The sequence below is a fragment of the Gallinula chloropus genome (genome assembly GCF_964237585.1).
Source record: "Gallinula chloropus genome assembly, chromosome: 2".
In the NCBI taxonomy this organism is placed as follows: domain Eukaryota; kingdom Metazoa; phylum Chordata; class Aves; order Gruiformes; family Rallidae; genus Gallinula; species Gallinula chloropus.
The window spans coordinates 75,405,062-75,421,075 of record NC_140086.1 but is presented as its reverse complement, the minus strand read 5'-3'; the positions used below and the strand labels follow the sequence as shown (position 1 = coordinate 75,421,075).

At 38.7% G+C, this 16,014-nt stretch overlaps 1 protein-coding gene across 1 annotated transcript in view; it reads left to right on the top strand.

The window, feature by feature from the left end:
• ABCA13 (ATP binding cassette subfamily A member 13) overlaps positions 1–16,014 on the top strand; it is a gene marked incomplete at both ends in the record, with an annotated part of 110,587 nt that overhangs the window by 78,185 nt on the left and 16,388 nt on the right. The window contains 3 exons of the mRNA XM_084260630.1: positions 2,116–2,266; positions 12,018–12,152; positions 13,998–14,101. Of these exons, the coding sequence (XP_084116756.1) occupies positions 2,116–2,266; positions 12,018–12,152; positions 13,998–14,101 (390 nt within the window). The remainder of the gene's footprint in view (positions 1–2,115; positions 2,267–12,017; positions 12,153–13,997; positions 14,102–16,014) is intronic.

The window sequence follows — 16,014 nt, the reverse complement described above, 5'->3', positions numbered from 1 at the left end:
CCCCCTTCTCGTCAGATTGTTTTGTGCTTTGACAGATACAGAGATGGAAAAAAAAATAAAAAGTCCATGAGTTCTTTAGTGAATACATTAGAATCACTTTATTAATGGGAACTCTTTAAGCGTTCAAGGTCAGCACTAATGGATAATGCTTCAAGATAGGACCAAATTGAGTAAGAATATTAAATGACCTGTTCTCACTGTACTTTTCCTTTATGAAAGCTAAAGGTCAGTGGGTGGGATGCTGTTCATCTAAGGCTGTGTGCTTTATAGGAGGCACAACACTAAAATCATATCTGTACAATTAGCACTGGGGACACTGATGTGTTTTTATTTCCTGAGCAACCTACTGTCTAGCGCAGTTCTAGCTGAAGAATAATAGATGTCTGATATTTGTTTGCAGCCCAGCGCACTTCTGTTTTGTTCTTCCTGGTATGGACCTGTTCCAGCCTAGATGTATCTATCCAGCTACAGGGTTCCTGCTGAGTAAATGTCCCTGAAATTACCCCTGAGTGTGATTTGTTCTCTTCTGACTGAACTTGGCATATTACCAACAGCCCAGTCTCTTGTTTCTCCAAAGACAGCAGCTGCACTGAAAGGAAACCTTGTTAGTGTGAATCTTGCCAGTAAAACAAACTTCAGACACATCTCTCTGTGCTGAGCAGCATCTAGATAGCGTTTCATTGTGGATGGTGTTCCATTATGTTAGAGTTCATGAAGTAAGTAATCCACTGCTTCTGACAGGTTATGCAAAAAGATAGCATTAATCAATCTGTATCTTATGGTAAAGATGACCTTAAAAATAAATTAATTTGATCTAGCTATGGCTGAAAACTGAGCTGGTAATAATAAATCTGTTTATACTTGATTTAAAATAACCTCTAAGTGGATATAAATTAATGAGGAAATACATTTCTGGCATTCTCTTTCCCCTTTTCTTTTTTGTGAAGTCTGTCTACTGAGGTTCTACAGGCAGTTAACTTCCTTAGAACCATCCAAACCTATGAAGATACTAAAATTTTATATCTTTGCCATTAAAAGCAAAGGACCAATCTAATTAGTCTCCAGCGAGGTTCATCATAATCATGTTAATTTATCTTTTGATAGCATTAAAATATATTTTGATGCTGTGGTTCAATGTGTAAAATTCAGAATTTGTGTTTTCTTTTTCCTACCAGATTTCTGAATCTTGTTATCACAAGATACATATTTATGTTTTCACTACTGCTGGTATTTGTAGATCCTGCATTTAATACATTTACTTTGTGTCTAAATGATTAATCATATATTTGGTGCTCTTAACCAGAAGCATAGAAAACCACTAAGAGGAAAACCATTCTGTTACTCAGAACCTTTAAAAAAAATTTCTTTCAAAGCTCAGGGGTTTTTTTTTATTATTAAGTATCTTAATTTTGACAGGTCTTTTCTGTATATGTAAATCAGCATCACTGAATGTTGAATTAGATGTTGGAATAAATAGGATAGATTTAGTGTCATTATGGGTAATGAGACACCCTTGCAATCAAGCTTACTTCTTAGCAATGAATGTAATTTCAAGTACCACTGTACAGCTACAAAGTGATGGCCAAAGTCTCTTGTGGTGGGATAATTTTATATTTTTTTCCTGTATTGTCTTTCAACCTAGTAGGCTTTAATATTCTGTGTTTTGTTTCACTCTTCTTGTTCAGAGAGAGTCTGCATGCATATGTGTGTGCACTGACACACCAAGAATACAGAGCAACATTCCCCTCTCCTTCAGCTACTGCCCCTTTACTACTGAATGTGATGCACGCAGTGTGGGTTTGAAATATGTCTCCTCACAGCAGGGCCCACCCAAGAGGGGAGGTAAAGCTGGTCACAGAACTAACTGTCCTCCCCTCCCCGTATCACTCTGTTCACCTTGACACACACAGAGTTAGAATAACGACGGTGGCAGTGCTAATCTCAGGGGGACAAGCAGCAGCCATTGCACGTGTGGGTGGTCCTATGGCAAGGGATCACAGGAAGCAAATTCCAACTCGTCTACCTGTGGAGTTGAGGGTAAGGCTGTTTGTCTTGAAAACTCTTGAGTCCCAAGGGGGAAAAAACATTCAAGTCTCCCACTTTTTCTTTAAACAGGTCTGAAATGGATATACTCTCTGCCAGCTCTGAAGGCATCCTCATTGGCTACTGTCCACAGCAAGATGCCCTGGATGAACTTTTAACGGGTTGGGAGCATCTTTACTATTACTGCACACTGCGTGGAATTCCAAAACAGGATATCCACAAGGTAACTCTCCAGAAGAGCTTTGCAGGGATAGCTGAAGCCAGGTTGAACTGTGGAGTTTCTAAGAACATTGTAATTTTATTTAAAAAAAAAAAAAAGAGAGAATATCTAATATTTAATCTTAACAGTTTTAATAATAAGATTTTTTAATTGCTATGACTTGATTTCAACAATATGGATTTTTTTTCTGCCTGTTATGCCAGTTCAAAACACAATTAATGTCACTGAGGATAGTAAAATGACATGCAGATGAAATCTCAGGCACAAAAATTCTAGAGGAAATGCAATTTATGAATGGTTCAACACCTTCATTATCATACTTGGAGAAGTGGGAAGGAATACCATGTGTTCCAAATCATGTACCTCTGAAAAACTTTTTTCTTTGGAGATGAGTTTAAACTCTGAAAGGCTTAAAAATTGTTGAATGATTTTATAAATAAACCAAGCATCTGGGTGCTGAGATGGCAGATGTCAGCACTCTGCTAGCAAATGTCTGAAACCTCACAAGATGGTGGCTGCATTCTAACTGTGTGGTGGGAGCAGTCCCTAAAATATTCCGGCTGCCATGCCAGGGTTGTTCATGAAGAGGCCAAACCTGTGTCAGTAAAATGCTTTTGGAACTCTCTAGCATAGATGATGACAATATCTAGGAATGTCATTTAGAGGTATTGAATTTAGAGATACAGATGTATCTGTGCTGGCCAGCAAACAGTTCTCTTTTTCTGTAATGAGGCAATCAGTCAGCCAGTACCAGAAATTAATTATCGAATGCATATAGTAGAAAATGTAGGGGGTTTTTATGTCTGTGCAGATGGAAGTTTCTGATCTAACTTGGACTTGAGCAGCTCAGTCTCTTGTGCTTAATTGCATCTCTATTAACATGAACAAACTGGACTGTGATATGAATTTGGTGTTATTTCATGCTGTATAGATTGGTTCCATGTATTTGCTTTGGCTGTAGGATTGCCCTTGCAACTTTCATGATGTTGCCTGTTATCTCACTTTTTGCTTTTTTCCAAAAGCAAAACTGCATATAACTGAAATATCTTTTCAGCCTACCCAGAATTCTCCTGGCTATTGCCTCAGGATCTGTTAAGTTATTTACAGTCAGTTCCTGGTCTGTTTGTGAGAGGGCTGGCTTCTGCTTCTTTGCAGCTTTTTTTTTTCTCCAGCAACTAGGTACTATTCCAGAAAAAGGGTAAGATTCCTGTAATAGGACATTGAATTTTCAGAAAAAAACCCCTGCCATTGTGCCCAGATAATAGCACCAGGACAGACAATATTTGAAGTTTTCCTCTCTTAAGCTAATCATTAGGTGTTCCTAGATGAGAGAGTGGGGGAAATAAAATATTTTTACAAGTTTTGCCCCTTCTCTTGGACAATATCCTGTCTGGCTAAACTTTTAACTAGCTGTTTTAACAGTACATTTCTTGCAGGCTGCTTAGAAATCATCATATAGACTTTTATTTAGTTGTTTGCTTTTCATAACTCATTGGCAGTAGGTTTTGCTTCTGGGTACTAGCAGAGTACTGAAAACCTGAATGTGTTTCCCTTGATCTAAAGGAAGTATATTAAGGGATAATTGTTATTGCACTAAATCCCTTAACTATAATTATCTGTTTTGCCCATGAACTGGCTGCATTGTTTAATTATGCAGCAGTGCTCTTAAAATGCTCTAAACATGGCTTTTAAGCTTTTCTGTCTTGTAATTTTCATAAGAAAAGGCAATATATACTTGCAATGCATGTATCCAAATGCTACTCTCTGTACTATGTATGAAGCGGGTTTTAAAACACCCTAAGAAGAATGGAAATTTCAGAAGCACATGAATGATAGAAGTACATAATTCCAATTAAATTTTGTGGGACTCTGTTAACTCACATACTTTGGGTCATACACACAGAGTGTTACTGTCACCAAGCTCACTCCAGACTTCAGAGCAAGCACACTCCCCAATTGTGATGAAGCTGAAGCACATAAACCCAGGTAGATGGTCATCCTCTGCGAGACAAATGGAGTAGGAATGAGCCTATCATGTTGGCTAATGAGGACTTCCCCACACTTAAAATACTTGCCTCAGCCTTAGTGGAAGAGTTACTTTTATAAGGGACATGAATTGGCCAAGAGAGGAGTGCCTGAGTGGGAGCTGAGTAGTGCTTTTAGTGATGTGCTACCCTTCAGACTCCCGGAGTCGCAGACTTTTACCTATTGTTTTATTTTAGTGCTCAGAGGTGTGAGGAAAAGCTGTTCAGGTAGCGCTGGAAAGGCACCACTTTGTTGGCAGTACCTCATCTGCAGACAGCTGGAGACAGGAGCTTAGGCCAGTGTGAACTGATCCATGCATTACAGTGGGCTGTTGGTCCTTTAGTCTTACACTGCTGCAAGCCCCATCAGCACCAGGAAGTAGAAGAGAGTGTGCATCTGTGTGTGTGTGTGCACATGAATCCTGCTGTCACAGCTTGATTTTTTGGCTCCTTCAGGTTATTTGGGCCCCCACCAGCAACTGCTTTGGAGGGTGAGGAGTGGGATTGGGAGCTATGTGGAAGCTTGAGAGTGGAGAGAGGTCTGTAGTGTGCTTAAGGACCTGGGTTTCATAAGTAAACTGTCCCACGGGGCACTCAGCTTTTCTCAGGTGCCAGGGAAGTTTTCCAGACTGGAAGGAGCAGGAGGATACCAACAGATTTCTGTGCTGTGCCTGCAGCTCATCTCTCTGCATGTGCATATAGAAATGAACACGACTGCAATTGCTGCCACAGAGGTCACCTGGCGTCAAAGACGTTCTTTGTAGATAATGTGAGAATAGGCCTCTCTCTGAAATACCTGCCATTCACAAAACCCATTGCAAATGCAGAAGCATTTATGAGAAATTGGTGTACCAAAGAGCTTCCATTTGTGATCAGATCAAGCTATTCTCTGGGCAGTTAGTACACAGCTGCTCCAATGACAGTTCTCAAAACTATTTGGTGGAACAGTTCCTCAAACTGTGTGGTAATTCACATACAGGTCCTGCTTTCAAGCAGAGCAAAATAAATTCTGCATTGTCCAAAGATGAGTTATGTTACAGTGGTGCACCATGGGAAGATAAATGTTAATCTTCTGATTATCCTGGATCTTAGATAGGCTGAGCCTGTTCTTCACAGGCAGCCTTCTGGGCCTTACATTCACTTTTGTGATACAGAGACCGTTTTTCCTTTCAGTTGTCCTAATTTTTTGTCTGAATAGATTGCAGAACAGATCTTGCTGCCATATGCTTGTGATCAACGCATCAAAGGGCTCCTGCAAGTAATATTTCGCTGTTCTGGTTTACCTTCATCCAAAACTGAAATGCAGCTATCTCAGAGGAAAGCAAATGTTTATGTCAGTGGGTCTTCCGGCTGCATGGTGCTGCTGCCACAGCTGCTGTGTTTCAACTTAGGAATGGCTGGTGCCCGGAGAAAGCATGTGTTTTTGTTGCCTAGAAAGAAAACAGGGCCTGGGAATGCTTTGTAATAATAGCTCCATGGAAATGTAAGCTGCTATTTTCTTATTCCCTCCTGCCTATAACATGGGTCTCCAAAGCCTGGCTCTGAGTGTTCATGCTAGAGTGCAGAGTACATGATTTAGACGTGGAAAGCAACATACATTCACTTTATTTTTTTAATAAATTGGCAAGCAGGCAGGTGACTTACAGGATGTGTTGCTGCTAAAGTTATGTATTGAAGCACTAACTTCAAGGATCAAATCCTTTACTAGACAGATTTATCAGCAGCAGGAGTTAAGTGCCTGACATAAAGTTGAGTGCACTTAATGTTCCAAAACAGTAATTAACTGAATGGGAAAGGAGGAGAAAAACGGGTCATTTGCTATCAGCGTTACGTGTCATGTAATGTGAAATTTTACTTTACTTTCCCAAATCTGCTTTAAAAGTTTCTTTTTGCTACCGACCTGGAAAAGTTAGAGATTTTGGGCCATTTAGGCAGATACTAATTTAACATAGTATTTTTTATTCCTAATTTTATTTCTCTAATATATCAAATTTCAGAGTCTCAATTTGTTCCCAAAGGCAGCGTACAGCTTGTTAAAAAATCAAAAATATTAACGCGTTAAATAACATCTCTTATTTGCATTAAAACTTGGCTTGCAAATCACAAAGGAAGCTTCACCAGGCCTGCAGAGGCAACTTCTCAGAATGTCAGTATGATTTCTCTTTATATTAACTATCCAGGAAGATTTTTGCTCTAACTCTGGAATCTTGTTGACTCCTTCACATGTTATATTGTATACCTGCTGGAAACAGGAATTCATTAATTCATTTATTCTTTGCATGCTTGCCTTTTCTGGGCTCCAAGCAAAATTAGTGTGTACTGTTTTACGAGATTCTGGGACAATGAACTATTTCCCCCTGAAAATTAGATCAGGAGTATGTGTTTTCCTAATGTAAGAAATCTTAATAATTCTGAGTTTACTCTAGAGAGGAATGAATAACGTTTTGTGTGGAATCGATGAATGGCTGTTATTTAGGATGCTCAAACTACACTGAATTCTCTTACTCAGAACCTGGCACTTTGCATTGACTGTTTTGGAAGTGTATAGGTATTTTTCAGATGACTCTGGAATTCATTCCGTGCTTGTTGTTATTATTTGTACTATGTTTGAAACATTTTTCTAGTGTTGGGTCAAATTTGCTTTATGAGGTTCATTCAGAATAATACAGCAAGAAGTTATACTTCATGTTTATTTTGTCAGAAATGGTGCAAAATTAACACAGTGATGCCTTTGAAATCAGGATAGACATGCTATCACATTTCTAGTCTTCTAATAGATTAAGACTTTGCTAATTCCAAGTTCTTCTGGAACACATACTAACTGAAAAATCCCAATACCACTTAATTTTTTTTAAAACTTGAATATTAATGGTAATGTTCAAAGAGAGTGGATAATTATTAGAATTAGCAGTTACATAATTAGCATCACTTGCTGCTTCTCAGTGAGGTAGATGCCTACTTTAACCTTTACTCCTACAAATACTAATGTGTGCACAAAAGTTTATGTTACCTTACTGCCTTTTCTGGAATGAACATAGTCTTTAGGAAATGCACAAAATGTTGGAGGATTTGGTTTAGATTTTACATATTGAAGAGGTCATTCTAGTGTCTATTCCAAAGCTAAGGGAACTAGTCCAAATTAATTCTGGGAAAAGAATTTTTGCTAAAGATGTTACAATTGACAAAGGAAAAGTAAATAATTTTAATGAATATTGTAAAATAGGGAAATTGTTAGCTGGTAGACGTAAAGTCAGTTATAATCTGGAGTTGGTGGGGGGAAGGGAGGAAAGAATTTAAATACATTACTACAGCTATCACTAGATGTAAAACATCTTTATGGTTCAAGTACGCTCACAATGTGTGTATTTGCATATAACTCTGAGTCTTTTAATTTGGCTTCAGTGTTACCAACTTGCTAAGTAAATTGATGTGTCTCCTCACTCTTCACTTCTGAAAGTAATTGAAACCAGAAATAGAACATCATGATGAATATGACAAGGAGAGAGAGAAGGTGCTTGTGTACATATCTCACATTTGCTAAAGGAAGGAAACCATTAGAATTGTAAATCTCTTGCATAATTGTCTGTATCTGTTTGAAGATTTGTCACATGTTCAGTTCTGAATTTAATTTAAAGTTGTTTAAGAGGGATTTTTGGTTTTACTTTATAGTATATAATGATACAAACCACAAGATATCACTGGTTATACAAATAAATGAAGTTATACTGGAAACATGCAGGCTCCTCCACAAGATACCTACTGCATAATAGTTCTAATTTCATTCAACTGACTGGTTTTGGTTTTGTATGGGTCATATTGATGAAGCTAAGACTGTTATTACTGGAAATTTATTATATATATTAAAGAAAACAGAAACAGGCGTGGGGTGATCTCTTGAAAGAAGAATGAGCTCTAAATTCTCGTATTTACTGAAGCATGCTTGAAAATGCTTCTTTGAAATGTAAGGGTTGAGTAGGACAGCAGGAATATGAGAATTTTTAGGTGTAACTAGGAAATGAATAGGAGTAAGCAATCTGGCTAATCCTTTGTCTTCATGTTTCTTGTGTGTGTGGTGGTTGGACCCTTGCTGGAGGCCAGATGCCCACCAAAGCCATTCTATCACTACCCTTTTCAGCTGGACAGGGGAGAAAATATCTACTGAGAGGCTTAGGAGTCAAGATAAGGACGGGGAGAGATCATTATGCAGTTATCATCACGGGCAAAACAGACTCACCACGGAATAAGAAAAAAAGAAAACCATCTTATTTAATTAATTACACTATACTGCACACACAGTGAAATCAGAATAGCGTAATGAGAAGTACAACCAAGTCTTAAAACACCTTCCCCATGCCCCTGCCTTTTGTGCAGGCTTTATGCATGATTTCTCTCCCTTCCTTTCCCCCAGGTGTCACAGGGGAGACAGGAATGGGGGTTTGGTCAGTTCCTCACTAGTTGTTTTCCTTCTTAGTGGGGCAGGGGGGTGGGAGGGAATTCCTCACACCCTTCCCCTGCTGCACTGTGGGGTCTCACCCACGGGAGACAGTCTTCCATTAACTTCTTGAATGTGAATCCTTTCCCACAGGGCTTCTGCTCTTCACCAGCTGCCCCAGTGTGGGCCCTCTCCAGTGGCTACAGGTGGGGTCTTGGCCTTTTCCACGGGCTGTGGGGGGAACACCCACTCTACCATGGATTTCTCCACAGGCTGCAGGGGCATCTTTCTCTCCAGCACCTGGGACACCTCCTCCCTACCCTTTCACTGGCCTTGGTGCCTGCACAGCTCCTTAGATCTTCTCACTCCCTTCTCTAGTGGCAAAAAGCAGCTGCTTGCATTTTTTTTCTCCTAAATGTGATTCCCAGAGGTGCTGCGACCATCACTGATGGGCTCAGCCTTGGTCAACAACGACTCCAGCCATGAGCCGGCTGTTGTTTACTGTCTTGGGACTGCAGAGAGCTTCTGGCTGCTTCTTGCAGAAGCCACCTCCGTAGCCCACCCCCCCTCTCCTCCACCAGAACCCAGCCATGCAAAAACACAACAATGTGCTTCAGCTCCAAATCTGTTCTAATTTGATATGTTCTGCACAAAAAAGGGCATCTAGATATCAAACCAGATTGTGGTGTGCACAGCAGTGATCTGCAGTGTTTATCTTGGAAGCCCTACAAATTCAAAGCAGAAGCAAAGTGGCTACTATGAAATGATTCCCACTCCTGTCTTTGTACCTTAAGTAAACTTTGGCTTGCAAAATTCCCATAGCAGAGGACTTGCCAGGCTTTCTCTTCTTGTAAAAACCAGGATGGCATAGTCATGAGCATCTGTGCACTGAATGCTTGAGTACGCACCATATAGTTATGAGGATTCTATGTATAGAATTGTAAATCTTGCAAAGTCGATTCTTTTTAACGTTGCTCCCTACAAAGAGCATTATGCTAATATCTGATACATGATTCTGCCTCCTAGCTTACTTGAATCCTTTTTTTTCTTTTTTTTTCTTTTCTCTCTGGCACTATCCCTTGGATTTCTAAATTCTTCCCTGCACAGCATTCATTGTCTCTTTCAAAGAATGACATTTTGCTGACTTAGACTGAGTTTTGGTAACATTTCAAAGCAGTTTTAGAATTAGTGGTTCTGGTCATAGCTAAAGGATAGTTTTTACTACATTTCAGCTGTGATATGTAATCCTCTCTTCCTTGTTTAAAAACTCTTGAAGCTTGCTGTAGTTTGCAATATATGTTAATTTTTGTATAAACAAGAGATAACACTTTTTTTTCCACTCTCTGATCTTATTTTTATGAGCTTTTCTGTGCAATTCTCTGTATATTGTTGGTAGATTTGTAGGAATATAATCCTGCTGTCTCTAATATGCACATGTTTGAAATGGTAGTAAATTCAAGTCCGTATAGTAGAGTGGATAAGCTGTCTACTATGTGCTTTAGAGGGGTTGACTTTACAGATTGTTTTGGAAGTAAAAAAACCCCACAAAACAAAATTAAAAAAAAAAACAAAACCAAAAAAGCTCAGCTTTTATATCTCAGAATATAGATTAGATGCTTGACTATTTCTAAAGACACAGAATGTTTGAATTTGCAGGACTTCTGCTGATATCAGACAATAGTGTCAAAATGAAAAAAAAAAAAACAAAACCCCACTGTGAATTAACTCTAGAATAGCAGAAGTCTTGAACTTTTCAGTATACAATTACCTGTGTGTGGTTTAATGGTTGTTAAGGTTGTTTAAAAAAACCCAAACCAACACTTTGCATTTATTGTAGCCAGAGCAATATTTATGAAATATAGTTTTTGTCTGAGAATGTGCATTGCTGTCAGGTTATCATTAAGGCTATACTGAACACAAGTGACTCTCAATACCAGTGCCAGGATCCATGCTAGAATGCTGCAGATTCTCACCATTGCAGCGTTGTTCCTGCTTATGGAGAACTTGATCTCAGAAGTGTCCTGTATTTTTATATGTAGCACTGAAATGCCTTGCTAAAAAGATTTGCAGATAATTGTGGCATTTCTTAGTGAGTTTGCATAAAATTGTCTCATTTAAAAATATTATGCTTATGGCAGTTTATTTGAAATTGATAGTTAATTCAAAAAAACTGTCTATTGATATATTTTTCCAATTGGATTTTTCCTATTGGATTTTCTGAATTAATTGGAGACTGCATGATCTGATTGCTGCTTGCAGTCCTTCCTTGCTTTCTGCTGGAGGTAGTGCAGAGGGAGCAAAAAGAACATACCATACTGCTGGGGATGCTCTGGCAGTTGATCTCAGGCAGCAGAGAACCATGCAACTACTTGCTTTACAAGAATCTCCCAGCCACAGTACATCCAGATGGAAGATATACTGGCTGTATTGCAAGTTTGATCACCCCTTGATGATACAGTCACCCAGCAATATGCCACCAAACATCTGCTGCTTTGCAGGGTGTCTCTGGCAGCGGCGAGTAGAAAAGTCACTGCTGTGTCCCTCATGCTTTTGCATCAGGTCCCCCTGGATGGTCTGGCAGAGGTAGTTGATATAGGTGGAGCAAGGCTCTTGATGCACTTAAAATTCTCTAGCACTAGCATTTGAGGGAGCTGTGTGCATCAGAAGTGCCTGACAGGTGAAGAAGAAAGGCCCCAGAGGACAGCATGAACATAGTCTCCAGGTGTGTTCATATGCCTGCCCAGCTTACTCACATCACACTCAGTTATTTAAGCAATTACAGCCAGACCAACCAGGGTCAACTTATCTGTCCCAGTTATTAGAAAGGTTTAATAATTTAACCTTGATTTAACTTTTGTCTTTAAGAAACTCTAAGCCCTCCACCCGTGACTTGCTTCTCTGCCGTTTCCACCTTTCTGTGGCTGATGTAGAATTTTGCCTCCTGAAGTTTCAGTCACTAAGATGTTTGATCAAATAAACACAGGAGAATAAGGAGAAATGAGAAACATGTAGGATCATTGACCCAACACCACAAAATTATTGCAAATGAGTCTTACAAGCAATGACAAAGCCAAATGTTCTATATAACAAAACCCATATCCTTCATGGAGAAGTAAGGGGTCCTGGAGCAGCTTTTTATGTGTCTAGGATTTAAAAATATGCAGCAAATGGGGGTAAATCAGGAAACAACATGTACGTTTTCCTAATATGCATGATCAGTGTTCCTGCAATCTGAGCACAGCACAAACACTGTCTAATTTGGCTCACCTTTCATGACCTTCAAATTTCTAAACCACAGGTTGCAGAGGACCTTGTTAACCGGTTACATCTCAATACCCATGCTGACAAACTGGTGAGAACGTACAGTGCTGGCACAAAGAGGAAGCTCTCTACTGCTGTGGCTTTAGTTGGTAAACCCCAAATACTTTTACTGGTGAGTAAAGGTAATGCTGTGCCTATGATAAATGGCTTACATTGCTCTAAAGAAAATCAGGTAAATCCCTGGTCATGGAGCATTTGATGCACGGATGTACAACTGCTCTCTTTGTTCTGTTGAATGTACTCTTATTTTATTCTCCAGTGCTCATCAAAGTAGAAAGTGAAGATGTTTCTTCTTTTTTTGCTTTTCCTTTTTTTTTTGTGTCTTTGGGGAAAGTGTAGTTGGGTGAGCAGGAAAAAAAAGATCCTAAACATAATCAAATGCAATTGTATGGGTATGTATTTTTGTAAGATTTCCTTACATAAGAAGAAGAAGAAAAATATGTAAAATATATTAATCCTGTAAATATTCTCTGTGTATAGCATGAGAAAAACATATGAACAATTCTTCTGGCTTCCTTAAAAGGGAAGATTCCTTTAGTAATTAGTAATTTGGAGCCATTGTTATTAATTTTTGACCCATCTGTTTTGGATATTCATATTCATTGCTACATCATGTTTGATAAATCTGATTAGTTCTTATATTTTTGTTGGATTTAAAAATCACACAAACTAATACTCCTGAATTATATTCATTATAATTATTTATGTCATGTTGTTTTGATGTTTGCATCCCACTGCTCATTTAGGCCTGAAACTGCCCTTTCCAGTTTAAACAATGCCTTTTTGTATTGAAGATAGGGGGGAACTGCAAAGCTTTGGGAACAGCATCATTATATCGTCTTCTTATCACTTATTATTTCAGTAGAGAAGATTGAACATCCCCTTTCTTAAGCCTTGGCTAGAAAGAACTAAACAAGTTCAATCATGGAATAAACCTTTCAAAACTGTCAGAGGGAGGGAATTTGCTTCCCATAGTTCAGGGGGAAGCCAGTGCTTCCAGCAATACATCAGAGGCTACCAGATGAAACTGGTTCTCATGGGGTTCATGTTTCAGACCAGACACATTTTGCTGCTTCTAACTTCCTATCATTGCCTCACTTCTGAGCTGAATTGTTTTATTTACATTTTATGCTTAAACTGACCTTAGTTCAGCTAGTGAAAGGAGAAGATAATCTTAAATCAGTGCTTTCCCCTGATCTTAGAGAATGCTCCAACTGTTTTTTAATGTCTTTATGACAGCATGCTACTGCAAGTATCCATTTCAACCTACTTCTTGCTGCAGGGCACAGACTGTTGCATATGTAATGACAAGAGGAAAGAAAAATATCTAAACATGTCAAATGCTTTAAAACATTTGGCTGGCTTTAGAAAGCTAACAGATTTTAAAGGAGTTATTCAAGTATTGTAAAAGTCTTTTTTTTTTTTTTGTCTGAAAGCAAAGGCAGCAATGTAACTCACTGAACCACCTTCTAGATTGCATCCAGGATCATAGCTATTGATTTAAGTAATAGCGTGGGTTGCTTTATTTTTATTGATTTTTATGGTTTCTTTGTTAGCTAACCACACATATTAGGTAGGAGACTGAACAGAATTCTTTTTCACCTGTGCCATTGGTAGCTAAGCAGTACAATTGGCATCAAACTGGATGTTTTGTTTGCTTTGTTTCTTGTGAACCTTGGTTCCAGGTTTCAGCTGGGATTGGCCAAGTCTGTACCACCCTAACAGCTGCTGTTATTCCGTAGCATAAAAAGCAACTGGAAGAGTTTCCTTCTCCCTAGTTTTAGAAATTCAACTACATGTGTTAAAACGAGTCTTTAAAGTGATGTCCTGAAAATTTAGATTTTTTTAGAGGAAAAGATACTATTTTATTGTGAGTTTTGTTAATTTGTCATGCTGGGTTGGAGCTTTAATATGGTCTTCTCATGCTGCTGTATCAACAGTTTAATTTTTCCTGTAGGACGAGCCCAGCTCTGGGATGGATCCCTGCTCTAAACGCTACCTTTGGAAAACCATCCTGAAGGAAGTTCAGGATGGCTGTGCAGCTGTGTTGACATCCCACAGGTAAGACCCTTACCCTAGCAGTGAGCATATTCCTGTTGTCTCTTCTCACCTGCTGTCAGCTGAGAGCAGAAGAGCGAATTCTTAAGGCATGCTCAGCCTGGTGTGAAATGTGAATTATCTTAGCATTTTATTGCAATTCCTTCCTGCTTGTGATAATTGAACTTGCATACATCCTAAACATTTCCTATATTTAACTTTCAAAGATTAGGATGTGGCTCAAGGGGGCTGCAGGCACAGAAAAAATGATGTAATTAATTCTTTCTTTCTGTTCAGTGTTGCAGTGTTTCTTTTTGCTTGGACCACTGGTTCATCCTTTTGCACCTGCCCACTTCACAAATCCTTAGAAATGGAAGTGGGAGTGAAAAATCCCCCTTCTGATTTTACTAAGGATTCTGTTTTGCATCAGTGCATGAAGAGAGTATGTCATGGCATCCTAATCACAGAGGCCTCTGCTAGTCTCTGTATGCATCACTGGAAATGGTAGAAGTGACCCTGTCCTCTTAGAAGAGTCTATCTACATTAAATATCTTGTCAGTTCTCTGATATGGACATTGGTATATCAGTTTAATGGAGGAAACATCAATACTGTTTTGTAATGTCTGTAGTAAAATGGAATAAATTAAATGTTCCCTAAGGGAACATAGTATAGTACATATAATTATATATAAAATGGTTTTAAGTGAGAGAGAGATCATGAAAACATGCCCAGAGAGGACAGAACACATTTATCAAAGCAGCAATGTAACATTTTGGCCAAATGAGTTTTGAAGCATAAATGACACAATAAATGAATGCAGAAAAACTTCCCTCAATATTTTCTAGATATTGTTACTTTTTTCAAGGTGTACTCAAAATATATTTGTTGTCCCTGTACATGTGTATGCTACCTTATCGATGGAAAAACATTCTCAGAAATTTCTAGTGTTCTATTTATGGAAGCTGCATCTTGAAAATCACACGCTGTGTTTGATCCCCAAGTGCTTACCAGCTCACTCATTTAGGGAGCACGTGTTCCCATTATGAATTAAGTGGAGTGAACTTAAAGAAACGGTGAGTTTTGACTTTTCAGTACCGATTAAAACCCCTTAGTTGTCAAACACCAGCTGAACAGAAGACAACTGTGGTCTCATTACTAATACGCTGTAAACAAGCAAGCAGGAAAATCCATCAAATTGTTACTAATTACTCATTTAGTTCTACAAGTGAATGACTTGAAGCAGATATAAGTACAGTGCTGGTGTACACATTTCATTTCTAATTAATAAGACATTATGCCAGGGTGGAGAAAGGAGAAATTATTTTACACTATTTGTGTTATTTGCTAAAGGCCATTGGAGATTTATTTGAGATTCTTTCGAAGGGTACTTGTGTAAGTAAAGGAATTTTTCTTATTAAGAGAATCTCCATACATGCAAGTAAATAAACCATAAGGAGTAGAGATAGTTTCCTATGTAAACATTAGTTTTCGAAGTCTACTTAATTTTCTGAGACAATGTTTAACTTCTGGTTTGAGGGAGGGAGGAGTGAGATTGCCTTAACTGCCCTTACAGGCCTAAATCTCTGTTGTTTTGCCACGGCTGGAGTGTTATGCCAAGGGGAGCATTAGGAATTAGTGCAACCCAAAGAGATAGGTTCTGATGTGGGAAGATGTGTTAGTAAGCTCTCTCTACATCTCTCTCAAATACAGCGGATTGGGAGTTCTCACATATCCCTGTCCCTATTTTAAGGAAATGGTTTCTAAGAGGGTACTTAATGCCATGTGTGTTCAATAAAAGCACTTTAATTTGAACTGGTGCGTGTCTGAAGCACACAGACAACACTTGTTTAACTCTCTCAAAAGGGAGCATGCACAGTGAATGACAGGAACATCAAACAACTTTGATTCATCTTAGAGATTATGGATGTCACAATCC